Here is a 17,696-nt window from a genome sequence, read left to right as displayed (position 1 = left end):
TCTTGAATCAAAACTCCTGATTACTATGCTCCAAACACAGTGGTCTTCTGCTTATTTCCTCCTTTGTAATTGCTGTTCCCTCTGCCTGGGAAATCTTTTCTCAGCTCTTTACAAGATTGCTGCTTCCTTGTCATTCAGGATCCAGACCAAATAGTTTCTCAGAGAGACTTTTGCTGCTTATTATCTAAAGCAGCGGTTTTCAAACTTTAGCTTGCATCAGAAACACCTAGAGGGCCTGTTAAAACAGTGTGCCCCACCCCTAGAAGCTCTCATTTACTGGTCTGGTGCCTGTGAATCTGAATTTCTAACTGGTTCCTAGGTGATGCAGTTGACCTGGGGACCACACCTTGAGAACCACTGATTTAAGATATCTCCAACTGTTCTCTGCAATCCCCATCCTTTATTATATTACCCTGTTTTGTTATCTTCATAATTCATATCACCACCTAAAAATATTATGTTGGTTTTCTTCTCTTTCATAGTCTCTCCCACTATGTATTAGTCAGGGTTCTCCAGAGAAACAGAACCAATAGAATATATGTGTGTGTGCATATACGCATTTATATAAATGTATTTTTACATATAAGATTTTATTTGTTTATAGAAAGAAATTTATTTTAAGGAATTGGCTCACGTGATTATGAAGCCTGGCGAGTGCAAAATCTGCAGTGTGGGCCAGTAGGCTGGAGACTCAGGAGAACTGATGTCCTAGTTCCAGCCCACAGTCCAGCAGGCAGGGCCCCAAAGAGCCGATGGTGCAGTTCCAGTCTGAAGGGAGTCTGTTGGAAAATTCCCCCTTGCTCCCACCACTGTATAAGGGTAAACTGCTTGCCCAGAGTCCGCTGATTGAAATGTTAATCTCATCCAAAACACCCTCCCAGTTGACATGTAAAATTAACCATCACACACTGGAATGCAAACTCCATGGTGAGCAGAAATCTTGTCTGTCGCATTTCTGGCTCTGTTCCCAGCATCTGTAACGATGCCTGGGGCATAGTAGTTGCTTCATATTTGTTGTTGATTGACTGAATCGAGTCTGTAAGATTTAAATCATGGTTCCTTATATAACAATCACACTGCTTGCCTAAATTCATTCTCCCTCCCCTCCTCAATGGTATCTAAACATGACTTATAAAACTTACCTGTGGAGCTTTGAATAATAGCTCCTAAATCAGAATCTCTGGAGAAGAAGTCCATACACACAGGAAAAGTTCAATAACGAATGTCCTAAAAATTTATTTACCATTTATTCTCTGCTTCTTCTAAAGAGAATTTAAGATATTGAGGGGCTGGCCCCATGGCCGAGCTGTTAAGTTTGCGCACTCTGCTTCGGTGGCTCAGGATTTCGCCAGTTTGGATCCTGGGTGTGGACATGGCACTGCTTGTCAGGCCATGCTGAGGTGGCGTCCCACATAGCACAGCCAGAGGCACTCACAACTAGCATATATATCTATGTACTGGGGGGCTTTGGGGAGAAAAAGAAGAAAAAAAGAGAAAAAAAGAAGATTGGAAACATGTTAGTCCAGGTGCCAATCTTTAAAAATAAAAGATATTGAATATATTAATCAAATAACAATATAAGAATAGTATTATGGAATTCTAAATAAATAGAAAAGGCAATGAGTGCTATGAAGTCAGAGGAAGGAGAGATCACTGTGGTTGCTGAACACTGAAGCCACTGTGGAGGTTTTCACCAGCATGTAGTTTTAAACGGTCTACATTCTTGGTCATATATTTTAATTTATGTGCATATGGACCGCTGGATAAAGATAGGAAGCTAAAGGGGGGAGCCCCCATGGCCATGTGGTTAAGTTTGCATGCTCCGCTTTGGTGGCCCAGGTTTCTGCAGTTTGGATCCTGCGTGCGGACTTAGCACCACTCATCAGGCATGCTGTGGCTGCATCCCACACAGAAGAACTAGAATGACCTACAACTAGCATATACAACTATGTACTGGGACTTTGGGGAGGAAGAAAAACGAGGAAGATTGGCAACAGGTGTTAGCTCAGGGCCAATCTTCCTCACCAAAAAGCATACTTTAAAAAAAGAAGGAAGCTAAAGAATATTGACGTTTAAATGTAAGTTAATAAGGGACATAAAAATATTAACCTACAAATTCATCACAAAATACTTTCTACCAGATCACTAAATTATATTCAACTGATCAAAATTCTAATAGAGTACATCAAGATGTCTCTAAAACAAAGTTGAGAAGTGAAAATTAAGGTTTTTTTTTTTTTTTTTTTGCAATTCGACCTTGCAGTTGTTGTTGGGAATAAAGCCTAAGGGAAAAAGTACTTTCAAAAGTAGCCATCTTTCCCATTATTTAGAAAAAAAATAAACTACAAAAATAAATTAATTTCATAAACCTAAATATAAAAGCTAAAACATAAACCTTTCAGGAGAAAACAGGAGAATCCTTCAACTGCAGGGTAGGCAAAGGTTTCTTGGACAGGACATAGAAAGCAATAACCATGAGAGAAAAATTTGATAAATTGGTCTTCAAAATTAAAAACTTATCGAAAAGTCATCAAGAAAATAAATAGGTAAGCTACAGACTGAGAGAGATATTCACAAAACTTATATCTGACAAGTAGCGAGGCTACATAAAAAACTACAACTCATTAACACAAAAGAGAAACAACAGTTAAAAAGATTTGAATAGACACTTAAAAAGGAAGATAAACGAATGGTCAATAAGCACACAAAAAAAGTCCTCAATATCATCAGTCACCAAGGAAACACAAATTAAATATGAGAAATCACTACATATCCACTAGAATAGCTAAAATAAAATATAGTGAGAATACCAAATGTGGGCAAGGATGTGGAAAAACTGAATCACTGCTGGTGGGAATATAAGATGGTACAGCCTCTCCAAAAAATAAATATGGCATTTTCTTACAAAACTAAACGTGTGTTTAGCAGATTGTTACTGGCCACAAACACAGGTTTTTTTACCCGCCACACAAGAGAGAGACCAAAATAAAAATGGGAACACCAGGCTTATGGCAAGGAGACAGTTTTATCAAAAGGCAGCCAAATGAGGAGATGGGAGTTCGTTAGACCCACCTCCTCAAAGGAAAAAAGGCAGGGGTTTTTACTTGGGGTTTTAGGTAGGGGAAGGGGAGCCTGTGGCCTTGCAGGTCAGCACTTCCCCTCTAGCCTGCCTTTGGCCTTGGGAGGCTGCTTGCAGGAAGGGAGATGGCAAGATAAGGGAATCCACAGGCAAGCGTTCTTGGTTGTCTGCCTCCATGATGGATAGTGGATTCTGGTGCTAGGAAGCCGAGGAATTGGGGTCTGGGAAGCTTCAGCTTCTCGATATTCTCTGGATATTAGTTTCCCTGTAATAAAACTTCAAAGGACTGTAACTAGCCAAAATGTTAGCATGAGGCCACCTGGGCTCTAACAATTTGTAACTTCTATTTGCCTTCTGAAGTTCAGGGATATAAAAGTTTAAAAAACAGATATTTACATAACTTACATAACTTAGAGAAGCAGGGGAGGGGATGAGTGCTTTTGGTTTTAACCCCATATATGCTGGGTTTAACGTAGGGAAACTGATATCAGGGCTGGTATCAAGACTACTCAGCAATTGCACTTGGGCATTTTATCCCAGAGAAATGAAAATATAACTTCACAAAAGAACTTGTAATCAAATGTCCATAGCAGCTTTATTCATAATAGCAAAACCTAGAAACAATCCAGATGTCCTTCACAGGTGAATGGTTAGTTAAACTATGATGCATTCATACCAAGGAATATTATCCAGCAATAAAAAGGAATGAATAGGGGTTGGCCCTGTGGCAGAGTGGTTAAGTTTGCACCCTCCACTTTAGCAGCCTGGGGTTCACCAGTTTGGATCCTGGGCGCAGACCTATGCACTACTCATTAAGCCATGCTGTGGCAGCATCCCACAGAGAACTAGAATGACTTACAACTAGGATATACAACTGCATACTGGAGCTTTGGGGAGAGGGAAAAAAAAAACCCACAGAAGATTGGCAACAGATGTTAGCTCAGGGCCAATCTTCCTCACCAAAAAAACCCAAAAAGGAATGACTATCAATGTACGCAACAACTTATATTGATCTCAAGGAGACTACACTGAGTAAAAAAAAGCCAATCTCAAAAGTTTACATGCTTTACGATTGCACTTACGTAATATTCTTGAAATAACAAAATTAAAGAGATGGTGAACAGATTAGTGGTTGCCTGGGGTATGGTGGTGGTGAAGGATAAAGTGAGGTGACTGTGGCTATAAAAGGGTAGAACGAGAGATTCTTGTGATAGAACTGTTCTGTATCTTGACTAGTAGTGGTCCCATGAATCAACACAGGTGATAATACTGCACAGAACTAAATGCACACATACAAATGGATGTATGTAAAACTGGTAAAATCTGAATAAGGTTAGTGGATTATGTCTATATGAATTTTCTGTTTATGATATTGTATTTTGGTTATGCATGAATTTACCATTGGGGGAAACTGGGTAAAGGATGTATGTGATCTCTCCGTAGTATTTCTTACAATTCAACGTGAACCTATAATTGTTTCAAAATAAAAAGTTTAAAAAATTATGCTGTGTGAACAAAGCCTAATCAAACAGGTACATTTTGTACAATTCCATTTATAGGAACCCCAGAAGAGGCAAAGCTAATCTATGGTGGAAAAAAAACATCAGAACAATGATTACTTTCTGGGCAAAGTTTTCTATTTTGATAGTGAAATGGGTTGCACTGGTGTATGCTGTTAAAAAACAAGACAACAGGCCCCAAATGGAGTCACTTATGCTAAGCCCCATGTCATCAAACCAAGACTTAACACAGTTTCAGCTCTCCCAGAAACGGCATCTCCTGATCAGCACTAGTTACGTAATCTGATAGACCACTGCCATCCCCTAAAGGAAAGTAACCTTCAATAACCAACCTGCTTTTCTGCATAATATAACTTCCTTGTTCCTGCTCTCTGCTCACTATAAAAGTCTTCCATGGAGCTCCTTTCTATCTGCTAGATTGGATGCTGCCTGATTTGAATAGATTTTTGCTCAAATAAACTCGACATTTTTAATATGCCTCAGTTTATCTTTTAACAATGCTTATTTTGGAACTCAAGGAATGGTACTGTTAAGACGTGTGCATTTCATTATAGTTAATGATATGCATGCTGAAGTATGCATGTCATATGAAGTCTGCATATGCACATGATACAGTTAATGATAGGCATGCTGAAGTATTTGGAGGAAGTGTACTAATGTCTGCGGCTTTGTAATGCATCAAAAAAAGATTGATGAATGGATAGATTGATATGTGATAAAATAAGTATAATAAAAATATGGTGGGTGTATGGATACCCACTGTAAATTTTTTTCAATTTTTTCTGTCTCAAAATTTTCATAATAAAATATCCCAAAAATTAACTAGTTGATTCTTTAAATGCAAAAATTCCAAACGTTAGGTCACAAAAGCCGTTTGGATACACTTAATACTTACAATTCAGGCTACCTTTTAATAAACATTTGCACCCCCCCAACAAATATGATTATAAGTAATTTTTAAATGTGTTGACAATCCTACTTTTTTATATGTAAAGAAAACAGGTTGCATCACTTGTTAAATAAGAAAAATGTGAAATGTGTGTTTTAAGAATGTTAATAGAGAATGGTTTAATATAAACTATCTAGATATAAAAATTAAAATCTCTTTCTCTTATACCTTACTCAAGGGTATTCCTAAGATTTTATTGTGAGCACTGAGACACCTGTGGCCCATAGCTTAATTATCATCACTAAGAACTAAGACCTTACATCAAGTGACATGACTTTACTATTTGTTCCAGCAAAATTCTTGCTCACAAAGATAGGCTGTAAATCAGTACATAACTTCATTGTTAGCTTGAGACTTCCTGAAAATCCATTTATGTGAGCAAAAGGTTGCTCATCTGGGTAAAAACCTTCCCCGTCAGGCACTCAGAAGTTGAATTGATCACTTAACTGGGCAAATCCCCTTCCTTATCAAAAAAGGGGGCAGATCTGCCTTCCAGTCTCTCATCTTGCTGGGTCCACAAGTCCTAAACTACTAAACCATGCATCATGTCCAATCCCAATGAGATCCCTGCATAGAAGAGGCCACCTTAAACTACTCCAATCTAGACTCCAAAAACCCTATAAAAATCACCCTTGACCACCCCTCTGAGACACTGCTAAGATTATGTCAAAACAGTGTTCTCCCTAAATGCAGTAAGTGAGAAACTTGGTTTTACTCTGTGAAAATTAATAAACAGAAACCTCATTTGTGTGAGGTTTGCTCTCACACATTTACCACACATCATCAATACAGACCCCAAGAGGAAGATAGGTACCTTGCATCTCCTGCAGGAAGTGATACTACTTTACTGCCCTAGAAGGAAGGTTTTCTCCTTGGCCAGCAACAGCTCAGCCAATGAGAGATTGTCACAGCTCAGCCAATGAAAAGCCACTAGACTTCAAACTCCCAGTGTCCTCCAATGGAGTCTTTGTTTATAACAGCCCCGCCCAACTCCCCCTTCTCCTCTGTAACAGAAGGTTCCTCTCCTTTGTTCGCCAAACTGGGCTGTGGTTCGCCATAGGTTGCACGTCTAGAATTGCAATTCTTTGCTGTTCTGTAATAATCCACTTTTGCTGGTAAACAGATGACTTTTATTTTTAAGTTCAACAACTCAGAACACGTTATTCTGGTAGTCTTTTGGTGGGAGTGATCAGTAGACAACTGCAGTGAAGAGATTTCACAATCAGTTAAGTTTGGGCAAGGCGTAAGACTCCAAGCAAATCTGGAATACTTGGGAGTCTCCAGTTTATTGTCCTGACAGAGATTCACTGGTGCCATCAACAGATTAAATTAGGACTGTAGAAAGGAGGAAGCAAAACACCTCAAGGAGGAAATCATACCAACATGGAGATGGTAAGAGCTGTAGAACTTCCTTTCTTTCCTGTCTTCATGCAGACAACGAGGACCTCTGAATGAGTCAATATAGTCCATTATTTAATTGGTATGTCATGTTATAACTGATATTACTGGACCAGCATTGACTTTGCGATTGTGCCCTCATATTTTGCACCTTCACTTCCAGGATAAGGTTCTTAGCTTATATACAAAGAAAAGTCCTCTGTGGTCTTAGCTCCCATCTGCCGCTCCGCACCTCCATTCAAACTTGAAACTGCAATATTGTAACTGCTGGTAGCTCCTTCGCACTCAGTTTCCTAAACTTAAGATCCCACACCTCCTATTGTCCTCTCTCCCCGGAGTTCCTAACCTTTACAACACAATTTAGGAATGATTTCCTTCGGGAAAGCCTTCGCGCAAGTCCTCATTGTAGGATTCTGTAGCATCCTGGGAATATCCCCATCATAGCCCTCAGGTACCCGTATTATAATTATCTGTTTACAGGGCTATCTTTCTCATTAAACTGAGTTTCTTGAGGACAAATTCAGTAACTTACAAGTACGTGAATCTCCTGAGTTCTACAACACCAGGCAAATCGTAGGGCTCAATAAATGTTAGTTGAACTAAATTGAAGGCTGAGGTGGGAGGATTGATGGATAGGCCAGAAAATGACATTTCAAAGCATGAAATCTTGTAAGTTGCGAGGACCTCCGTAGCTTGAGTTTCAGGCTGGCAGGAGCGCCACAGAGGGGAGTCATGGGATGGCAATGAGGTCACAGAACTGTGAGGCCAACTTAAGTCACTAAAAATAACTCCCATTGGCAAAACTGACAAGGAGCGGAGCAAGGGGTAGCGGGTGTCCAGCATCTGGAATGCGGTGCCAGGGCCCACTTTGGAATCATCTTCCCGCAGGAACGAGAGACCGCGGAAGGGCCCAAGAACCCTTAGGGAGATAAGGCAGGTGCTTCAGGAGAGTGGTGCCTGGGAGATCGGACCCAAAAGCCCAGTCAGCCCCTACGGACACAAGGCCAAGGGGCCAGGCTGCCTCCTCCCAGCGTCAACCGCCCCTACGCTTTCTCTTCCACTTCATTTCTCTCCTGAGAGCTTTCCCGCAGCCTCCAGAGTCCGCCGGCCGAAGGGACAGGCGCTGCCGGCCTCGCCTCGGAAGCCGCCTCGCCAGGGCCCAGGCTTCCTTCCCTTCACAGGACTGGGCTAGGCGGGCCGCCAAGGAGGCCGTCTCCCTGGACATCATGTGACGTGAGGAGGTGACCTCTGTTTCTTCTGAGAGAGGCTACAGACTATGAGTTCAGAAACAGGGGCTTTTCTCAGTTTGACCAACGACCCAGCTTTAGATCCTAGCTCTCGCGCAAAATCCCTCCCTCAGGAAGGGTTTCGCGGGACCCTCCCAGGGAAGGCGCAACCGGAAGAGGCGGGCCTTCCGCCCGGAGGCGGGAGCCCGCCATCATGGCTTCTCGTGGGGTCGTTGGCATTTTCCTCCTCTCTGCTCTCCCGCTCTTGTGTCTGGAACTGCGGCGTGGGATCCCGGGTCTAGGTAAGTGTTGGCTTTCTTCTCTTGGCGCTCACACCCCGGCAACTGTCCAATGACGGTTGCGTAGAATTGCCGTCTCCCGGCCGCGTAGCCTCTGAGCGGCTTTGACTACGATTCCCAGGCTGCATCGCCTCCTCCTCCCTCTTCCGGCGCCGGGTCCTCCCAAGAGAGTCTTCAGCCGACGCCGGGAGGCCGTCTGGTCTTGGCCGAAGGTGTGTCCCTCCTCACTGGTGCAGTTTTGCGTATAAGGGGGCAGAGGTAGAAAGCACAGGAACAAACAGTCACTATCGGGTTGTGTTGAAAGCTCAAAAGGAAACAAACGGGGTGATGGATGAGGGCCTGCTGAGGAATTAAGCAGAGATTTAAAGGATGATAAGGAGCCACTCCTTTGAAAAGCTGGGCGAAAAACATGCCAGACAAATGGAATTGTGACATGTGGGAGGAAAAGGATGAATGAAGATCATTGTGGCTGGATGAAGGAGTTTGAGGCAGAATGGCTCAATATAATAACGTTCATTGAGCACCTGTTATAAACCGAACTCTAAGTGCTGTGTATTCTTTGTCTCATTTAATCTGAATGAGGACCATAGGGCGTGGATGCTATAATAATCCCCATTTTACCAGGAGGAAACGGAGATAGAGGGAAGTTACGTGATTTCCCTAAGGTTTAAAGAGGTCACTGGCTTCTGCGTGGAGAATATTTTGGAAGGAAGCTGGAGTAGAAGCAGCTTTGAAGTTAAGCTTTGAAGTAGGCAAGTAGAGATGATGGCCGGGAGTAGGGTGATAGCAGAGGAGATGAAATGTGCACAGATTTGGGGTGTTTACAAAGTAGAATCGACGGGATTTGTTGATGGATTAATGTTTGGGGTGAAGGAAAGGAGGAATTCAAGGATGACTCCTACCTGTGGGATTGAAGAACCCTAAGTAGTTGGTAGTGCCAGTGATAAAGGGAAAACTGAAAGGAAAGTGGTGGACCTGTGGAGAATCACTTCATTTTTGGACATACTAGTGATCAGTTTACATGTCTGTCTCCCCTTTTTTTTGGTGAGGAAGATTGGCCCTGAGCTAGCACCTGTTGCCAATCTTCTTTTTGCTTGAGGAAGATTGCTGCTGAGCTAACATCTGTGCCAATCCTCCATTTTTTGTATGAGGGATGCTGCAATAGCATGGCTTGATGAGTAGTGTGTAGGTCTGCCCGGGATCCAGCCACAAACTGCTGGGCTGCAGAAGCCAGGCACAAGAACTTAACCACTAGGCCACTGGGCTGGCCTCTGTGTCTCCTTTGTTAAACTCAGTTTTAAAGTTGGAGACCATGATGAAATTTAGTTTTGCATATTTCCTCTCTTTCTCTCTCCACCCTCCCTCCCCACCCTCAAGAAGTCAGGTACTCAGGCATGTTGCTTGAAATAAGAAATTAAAATAAACTGCTTTTTAAAAAAACCTACAAAGACCCTTGAGAAGCCTCCTACTCACTCGAGCTGTATTAGAATCAACAAGACCTTCATCCAAATGATATACAGAAATATTATGTTCACACTTACTTATTCCAGAATTTACCTGCTTTCTTGCCTTTACAGCATCCACTCCTACTCTGCTCATCTAGAATCTTCTACTTTGCACTAATATTTGAGTCACTAGTCAATGAGAAGGTGGTGACTGATGGTTGCAGAAAGAGATCTGTTCGTGTGATAAGCTCTGACCACAGGGAAATACACTTCTTGAGGGGAGAGACCACATCTGATTTGTTTTTGTATTCCCATCACTTATCACAATGTTTAATAAAAGTAGGCCACAAGTTCTAGAAAATGCAACTGGGCTCCTGGCAGCATCTCCGTCTAGGTGCTGAAATTTTCACTTAACTCCTTTCTCCTAGAATCCTCTCTTAGTTGTGAACTGATGGTTGTTTACTTTGGTTTCTTGACATTAGTTCCGCAAATATCCAGTAACAGTATTTAAGTCTATTTTACAAATCGTACATCCTAGTGTAGCAGCTGCTGGGCTGGTTTTGTGTGGAACAGAACTTATAAATACTAATACTCTCAACTGGAGCTGCTAATTGAATTCCCAGGGGGAAAAGTGGAATTCCTAGACCTGTTCATTCATCTGGGCTGTATTTTTGGACATGTATTGAAAAATGATCCCTGTCTTTTTCTACTGTGTAAAAGCTTTCATTGGCAATACATTTTTACTCATACTTAGGCTATTTTAATGCCTAATACTTTAGTCTAATATTATATAATATAATACTTTAGGCTAATGTTTTAATGCTGGTTCCTCACATTTGTTATCCTATGAAATGCCCTGCACCTTGGCTGTTGAGAGTAGGTACAAAGAAACTCCAATGTCTTACAGTCACGCGTCACTTATCGATAGGGATACGTGCTGAGAAATGCATCGTTAGGTGATTTCATCCTTGTGCAAACATCATATCAGTGTACTTACACAAACCTAGATGGTATAGCCTACTACACACCCAGCCTTTATGGTACTCATTTTTTTTTTTAATTTCACTCTTCTTATATATTTATTTATTTTTTGGTGAGGAAGATTGGCCATGAGCTAACATCTGTGCCAATCTTCCTCTCTTTTATTTATTTTTTTTATATGTGGGATGCTACCACAGCATGGCTGGAGGGGCAGTGTGTAGGTCTGCCCCAGGATCCAAACCTGAAAACCCCAGGCTGCTGAAGCTCAGCTCGCAAACTTAACCACTACACCACCAGCCAGCCCCTATATGGTACTAATCTTATGAGACCACCGTCATATATGCAGGCCGTGGTTTTGCAATACATGAGTGTACCTGAAAGGTGTACACACAAATCTGGTCCTTTTATATGTGACATTTGCAAATTGCTTGCTTATTAGAACACAAAGCAATATTATGGGAACATCAATCCGACAGCTCACTGGTTTGTTTAAATACCAATACTCTAGGTATTAAATTACTTTTGTAATGGCCGGAGTCATCCTAGGTTTAATTATGTGTTCTGTTGAACAACGCCTGACTCAGTAGTTAATACTGACAAAAGTTGGAAGGACTGTAATGCAAAAGAAAGTATTTCTTCTCTTTTTGTTAGTGCCCTTGAGTTGGTTCCGACTCCTCCTGACCCTGTATGCGGTAGAGGGAAACCTTGCCCCGTCTGTTTGCGCCACCTTCTCACCTTCCAGTGCTATATCAGCCAATGCCCCAAGCTACTATTCGCAGGGTTTTCTTGGCCAATTTTTTTGGAATTGTGTGGCCAAGTCCTTCTTCCTAGTCTGTCTTAGTCTGGAGGCTTCACTGAAACCTGTCTACCAGGGGTGACCCTGCTGGCATTTGAAATCCCGGTGGCATAGCTTTCAGCATCACAGCAACGTGCAGTGGCCGCAGTATGACAGCTGGCAGATGGGTGGTGTGGTTCCCTGACTGGGAAACGAACCCAGGCCGTGGCGGTGAGAGCACTGAATTGTAACCACTTCTTCTCTAAACAACTTTAAATCACTTAAAAAAAAAAAGGGTAACATACATATCTGTTTTTAGTTAAAAGTGATATATTTAAGCCTGTATATATGTAATTCCTTCTTTAATTTTTGGTTAATTGACTAACTAGCAGCCCAGTCACGTTGACAAGATGGTTCCTCGCACCTGTGCCTGGTAACTTCTGAGAAGTACAAAACAAAACTAAAATTTCCTAGTAGAAACTATTTTTAATCGAACTTTATATCTTTGCTCCCTCACCGTTTAGCAGATTGTGCTGCACAGAGCAGGTACTTGTTACATTTTTGCTGATTTAAGTTTCATCCTGCTTCTTAATATAAAACCAAATACTGAATTTTCACTTTTTTTCTAGGCAAATGTGTATGTGGTAATTTTATTTACAAATGATTGAATGAATATTGAGAAATAGAGAAATATACAGTTGCATAATTTAACTCTGAGAAGCAAGAATTTAGTGTTTCAGTGGGGTTGATAGTTTTTAAATAGAACTGGAAGCTGACAAGATGGTACCGTCACAATTTAATTCCTAATTCTCTGGATAATTTTATTTCCTTATCTGGGAAGAAGGGAGACCATAATTTATGCATTATTGATAGTTATGATATTTATAATTTAGCCAGTCACTCAAATTTTACCTGAGACAGAAGATGTTCTAGAATTGTTTGCTGAAAACTTGTTCTGGTAATGCAACAATGATGACTTTTGGCGCCCAAAGGAGACTATATGAACAATCCTAATACAGTTGTAGGACTCAACTTTTACTGTGCTTTTTTAGTACGAATAATCTTCTACTGTGTTTATTATTAGTATCAAGAAAAGTGTTTTGACTTTTAATTGTAATTTTTTTTTTTTTTTACCTTTATAAGGAATTAAAGATCTAATTTTGCTGTGTGGCCGGATTTTCTTACTTCTTGCTCTTCTTACTTTAATTATTTCTGTGACTACCTCATGGCTTAACTCATTTAAATCTTCTCCCGTTTATCTGAAAGGTAAGTTTATTGTTTATACTACGCTTATACTTTTCTACTGAAATTTCTTTCCTTCATTTATTATTTATTTGCACAATAAGAACCATTTTATCATTAGTTTATGCTGTGTAATTTCAAGGTAGAGTAATCGTTACAACTTTAGTCATGATTTTGAATGGACTATAAATCCCAACATTTTTATGAGGACTGGTACATTTTCCTTACATATACATTTAAAACTATATCATTTCTAAGTTGAGACATTGCAAATTCTCTAGTTTTAAACTATGTGTTTGTGCAGCATAACTGCTGTTTGATACCAACAGCTGACAAACTAGTCTACGAATGGTAGATGTGTCTACCATTAATCTCTAAAGGCCTTTCACCCTAACTTTTCATTGCATTCTGGCAGTTTTTGTTTACATACTAATCTCTTATGTACAGTCAAGTGCACTTAATTTTAGGAAACCATGCTTATTCTTGTTTTGGTTTTGTTTTGTTTTTTGATAAGCAAAAGTTTGTGAGTCTTAGAAGCCTCTTAAGACAATATTGTAGTTTACCTCAGAACAGATGAATTCTGAAACGAATGCCTACAATCTTATATCCTCCTAGAAAGAAGCTAGCCAATAGTGAATTTGGTGCATTATGTTTTGTTTTGCTGTTCATTTAAATGTAAATAAATAAAAGGAAAATGAGCAGTGTTTAATTATAGCCCTTTCAAATTAACTGTGAATAAAACCAGGATCCTAAAAGGTTACGCTATTCAACCCAAAAATAAAAGACAGCATGGCCGTTTCAGAGTCTCCCAATCATGGATTTTCGAAATTTTTTCTTTCTTCTTTTGGTGAATTATTTGATCTCTTATACTTCAAAATTACTCAGTTGGAAAATTAAAATTACTCGTTGTAGCTTCTCTTAGAAATTTTGTATTAAATACATTTTGATATCAGGAAGGTATTTGGTATAGATGTTAAACTATCGTGTCAAATTTTCAGAGTTTTATAAATAAGGGAAATGTGCAGTTGACATAGTTTCTGTGCTTTAAGTTGTACCTTTATGTCCCTGGAGTGCAAGTCATTTTGGTGCATTCATGGGTTGATAATTTTGAGACAATCGTCACTGAAGACTAAAACTGTCTAATAAGTAATTAAGACTGTGTATAGTGCCTAATTATTGTCAGATTGTCTTCAAACGAGTGAAAAATCAGCTTGCTCACACACTTTCTATGTGCCCTACTGTCGTCAGATGTTGGGATACAAGACTGTAGATTTATCTAAAACTTTAGTTCTCCCTATTTTGTAAAGATTTGCAGGATGAGGTATATCAAAAGTTCAGAAGTAGTCGGTTCTCAGTAGCCTTGAGGATGAAAGCGGCTTAATCTCCTGCTGGTGATTTATTTAAAAACTATATGCTTTGACTCAGAGTTTGGAAGGAGTCTTAGGATCACTAAGTTTGACTGATCACGTAGCAGGTTAGTGGCCAAACTGAGCCTTCTGATTTCCTGTGCACTTTTCTGTCCTAATCTTTCCTTAATAAATGTGAGGAAATATTTACTGCCTTAGAGATAAAGTTGTTGACAGAAAGAAATACCCCTGTTGAATGAGCCAAGTGACTTAAAGGATATATTTTCCTAAAAGATGGATAATTCCTCAAAAGAATATGGTTAAATGAAATTAACTTAAATGAAATTTATCATACCCAGAATAAAAAAGTTCCATACAACGGCAGAAATCCTTCCTCTTGACCTTCAGTGGATTGTGACCTAAGATTGGTTCAGTCAGTATAGGAGCTGCCACGCACACCCACCCTCGGGATCTAGGCGTGTTGCTCCTACCGTCATGTCCAAAGGTCACCAATGGCACTCCTTGTGCCTCCGTGCAGCGTTCCCCCCTCATGTGCAGTAATGGGCTCCACACTGTCTGTGCCTTGAAGCTGCTTAAACCGTGTCAGGGGCCTGCAAAGAAAACCCACCATAATCATTCTTGGAACCTCCTTACCAAAACTATAACATACAATATTAATACATGTCAGAGAATTTTGTTTCAGAAAGACCTTTTCTTATAGATTGTACGTGTGGATTTCTTTGTTTCAACTATCTGCATGGATGTCATTTTCATTATTTGAAAAATATAATCTGTGTTTTGAAGCTTTGTCTCTCCCAAAATATTAAGATCTACAAACTGTTTTCAGAGAAAATAGCATTAACCTTACTGATACTTTGGAATTAAAAAGCACTTTTATGTTTTGATGTCTTAGAAGAAGAAGAGAAGAATGAGAAAAGGCAAAAACTTGTGAGAAAAAAACAACAAGAGGCCCAGGGGGAAAAGGTAAAGCCTAATTTTTAGAGAGTTTATATATAGAGAGAGAATACAGAAATATCTGGGGCATTTAAAATTAGGTCTTTACTTTCTGTGTTCCTGCTCAGATTTTTTTTTATAATTGAGGTCAAATTCACACGACATAAAATTAACCATTTTAAAGTGTAAAATTCAGTGACATTTAAAACATTCACGAAGTTGTGCAACCACTACCACTGTCTAGTTCCAGAACATTTTGTTCACCCCCAAACAAAACCCCATACCTGTTAAACAGTCACTTCCCCCGCCCACTCCTTCCATTCTCTGGCAACCACAAATCGCCTTTCTCTTTAATGGATTTATTTCTTCTGGATGTTTCATATAAATGGAATCATACAACATGTGTCTGGCATCTTTCACTTAGCATAATTTTTCCAGGGTTCATCCATATAGCATATACCAGTACTTTTTCCTTTTTATGGCCGAATGATATTCCATTGTGTGGATATATCAAAATTTGCTTCTTTATTCATTCACTGGTAGACATTTAGTTTTTTTTCTACCTTTTGGCTATTGTGAATGGTGTTGCTGTGAATATTTGTGTACAAGTATTTGTTTGAGTACCTATTTTCAGTTCTTTTGAGTATATAGAGAGGAGTGGAATTGCTGGGTCGTATGGTAATTCTCTCTTTACCTCTTGAGGAACTGCCCAACTGTTTTCCACCCCAGTTATATCGTTTTATATTCCCACTAGCAACTTCTGAGGGTCCCAATTTCTCCACATCCTGACCAACATTTGTTATTCCCACTGCCTCCCTTCCTTTTAAATACCCATTGTAATGCATATGAAGTGGTATCATATTGTGGTTTTCATGTACATTTCCCTAATGACTAATTATGTTGAGCATCTTTTCATGTGCTTGTTGGACATTTGTATGTCTTCTCTGGAGAAATGTCTATTCAAATTGTTTGCCTATTTTTAAATTGGGTTGTTTGTCTTTTTGTTGTTGAATTGGAGGAGTTCTTTATATATTCTGGATACTAGACTCTTATCAGATATATGTTTGCAAGTATTTTCTCCCCTTCTGTGGGTTGTCTTTTTACTCTCTTGATAGTGTCCTTTCATGCACAAAAATTTTTAATTTTGATGAAGTCCAATTATGTATTATTTCTTTTGTTGCTTATGCTTTTGGTGTCCTATGTAAGAATCCATTGCCAAATCCAAAGTCATGAAGATTTGCCCCTGTATTTTCTTCCGAGAGTTGTATAGTTTTAGATTTCATATTTAGGTTATTAACCCACTTTTTGACTTAATTTTTGTATGTAGTGTGAAGTGGGTGTCCAGCTTCATTCTTTTGCACGTGGATATCCAGTTGTCCCGGCAGCATTTGTTAAAGAGACTATTCTTTCTCCATTGAATGGTCGTGGTGGCACTGTTGTTGAAAATCAATTGGCTATAGATGCTGTTATAAATGGAATTGTTTTCTTTTTTATTTTTCGTTACTAGTGTATAGACACACGAATGATTTTCGTGTGTTGATCTTGTACCCTGCAACTGTGCTTATTGTTATTAGCTCTGGTGGTTTTTGCGTGTAGCTTCTTTGGGATTTTCGATAAGTAAGATCCTATTATGTGAGAATAGAGATAGTTTTGCTTCCTCCTTTCCAAAATTGATGCCATGTATTTTTTTTTTTTTTTGCCTTATTGCTCTGACTAAAACTTCTAAACATTGTTGAATAGCAATGATGAAAGTAGGCATCCTTGTCTTGTTCCCGATCTTAGAAAGCTTTTAGGCTTTCACCATTGAGTGTAATGTTAGCTATGGTTTTTTTGTGGTTTTTTTTTGAGGAAGATCAGCACGGAGCTAACATCTGCTGCCAATCTTCCTCTTTTTGCTGAGGAAGGCTGGCCGTGAGCTAACATCCAAGCCCATCTTCCTCCACTTTCTATGTGGGCCGCCTACCACAGGATGGCCTTCTGAGCGGTGCCATGTCCGCACCCGGGATCCGAACTGGTGAACCCCGAGCCACCGAAACAGAACGTGCGCACTTAACTGCTGAACCACTGGGCCGGCCCCTGCTGTCGGCTTTTTCTAGATGCTCCTTATGTTGAGCAAGTTCCCTTCTATTCCTAGTTTCTGAGTATTTTTATCATGAAAGAATGTTGAATTTTGTCAAATGCTTTTTCTTCATCAATTGAGATGATCATGGTTTTTTTCCTCCTTTGTATTTATTAATATGTATTACATTGATTGCTTTTTCTTATGTTGACCCATCTTGCATGCTTGGGGTAAATCACACTTGGCATTGGTATGTAATCCTTTCAGTATGCTTTTGGACTCAGTTTGCTAATATTTTGTTGATAGTTTTTGGATCTATATTCATAAGGATATTGGTCTGTCCTTTTCTTGTTTTGTAGTGTCTTTGTCTTACTTGGTGTCAGGATAATGTTCACCTTGTGGAATGAGTTAGGAACTGTTCTC

At 39.8% G+C, this 17,696-nt stretch overlaps 1 protein-coding gene and 1 long non-coding RNA gene across 2 annotated transcripts in view; one reads left to right on the top strand and one right to left on the bottom strand.

Annotated features, from left to right (window-relative positions):
* Positions 1-588: 588 nt before the first annotated feature.
* On the bottom strand, positions 589-8,304 carry LOC139079996 (uncharacterized). Its single transcript, XR_011534091.1, has 3 exons — positions 6,363-8,304; positions 1,143-1,465; positions 589-1,036 (listed from the first exon to the last, which is right to left on the bottom strand). It is a non-coding gene; the product is annotated as an uncharacterized lncRNA (long non-coding RNA).
* UBXN8 (UBX domain protein 8) overlaps positions 6,499-17,696 on the top strand; it is a 25,268-nt gene continuing 14,070 nt past the window's right edge. The window contains exons 1-4 of the mRNA XM_070598100.1: positions 6,499-6,940; positions 7,835-8,474; positions 12,816-12,938; positions 15,174-15,244. Coding sequence (XP_070454201.1) covers positions 8,387-8,474; positions 12,816-12,938; positions 15,174-15,244 — 282 coding nt within the window. The 5' untranslated portion in view covers positions 6,499-6,940; positions 7,835-8,386. The remainder of the gene's footprint in view (positions 6,941-7,834; positions 8,475-12,815; positions 12,939-15,173; positions 15,245-17,696) is intronic.

The sequence above is a fragment of the Equus przewalskii genome, chromosome 28 (assembly GCF_037783145.1).
Source record: "Equus przewalskii isolate Varuska chromosome 28, EquPr2, whole genome shotgun sequence".
NCBI classification, from domain to species: domain Eukaryota; kingdom Metazoa; phylum Chordata; class Mammalia; order Perissodactyla; family Equidae; genus Equus; species Equus przewalskii.
This window is presented reverse-complemented; position numbering and strand designations above follow the sequence as displayed.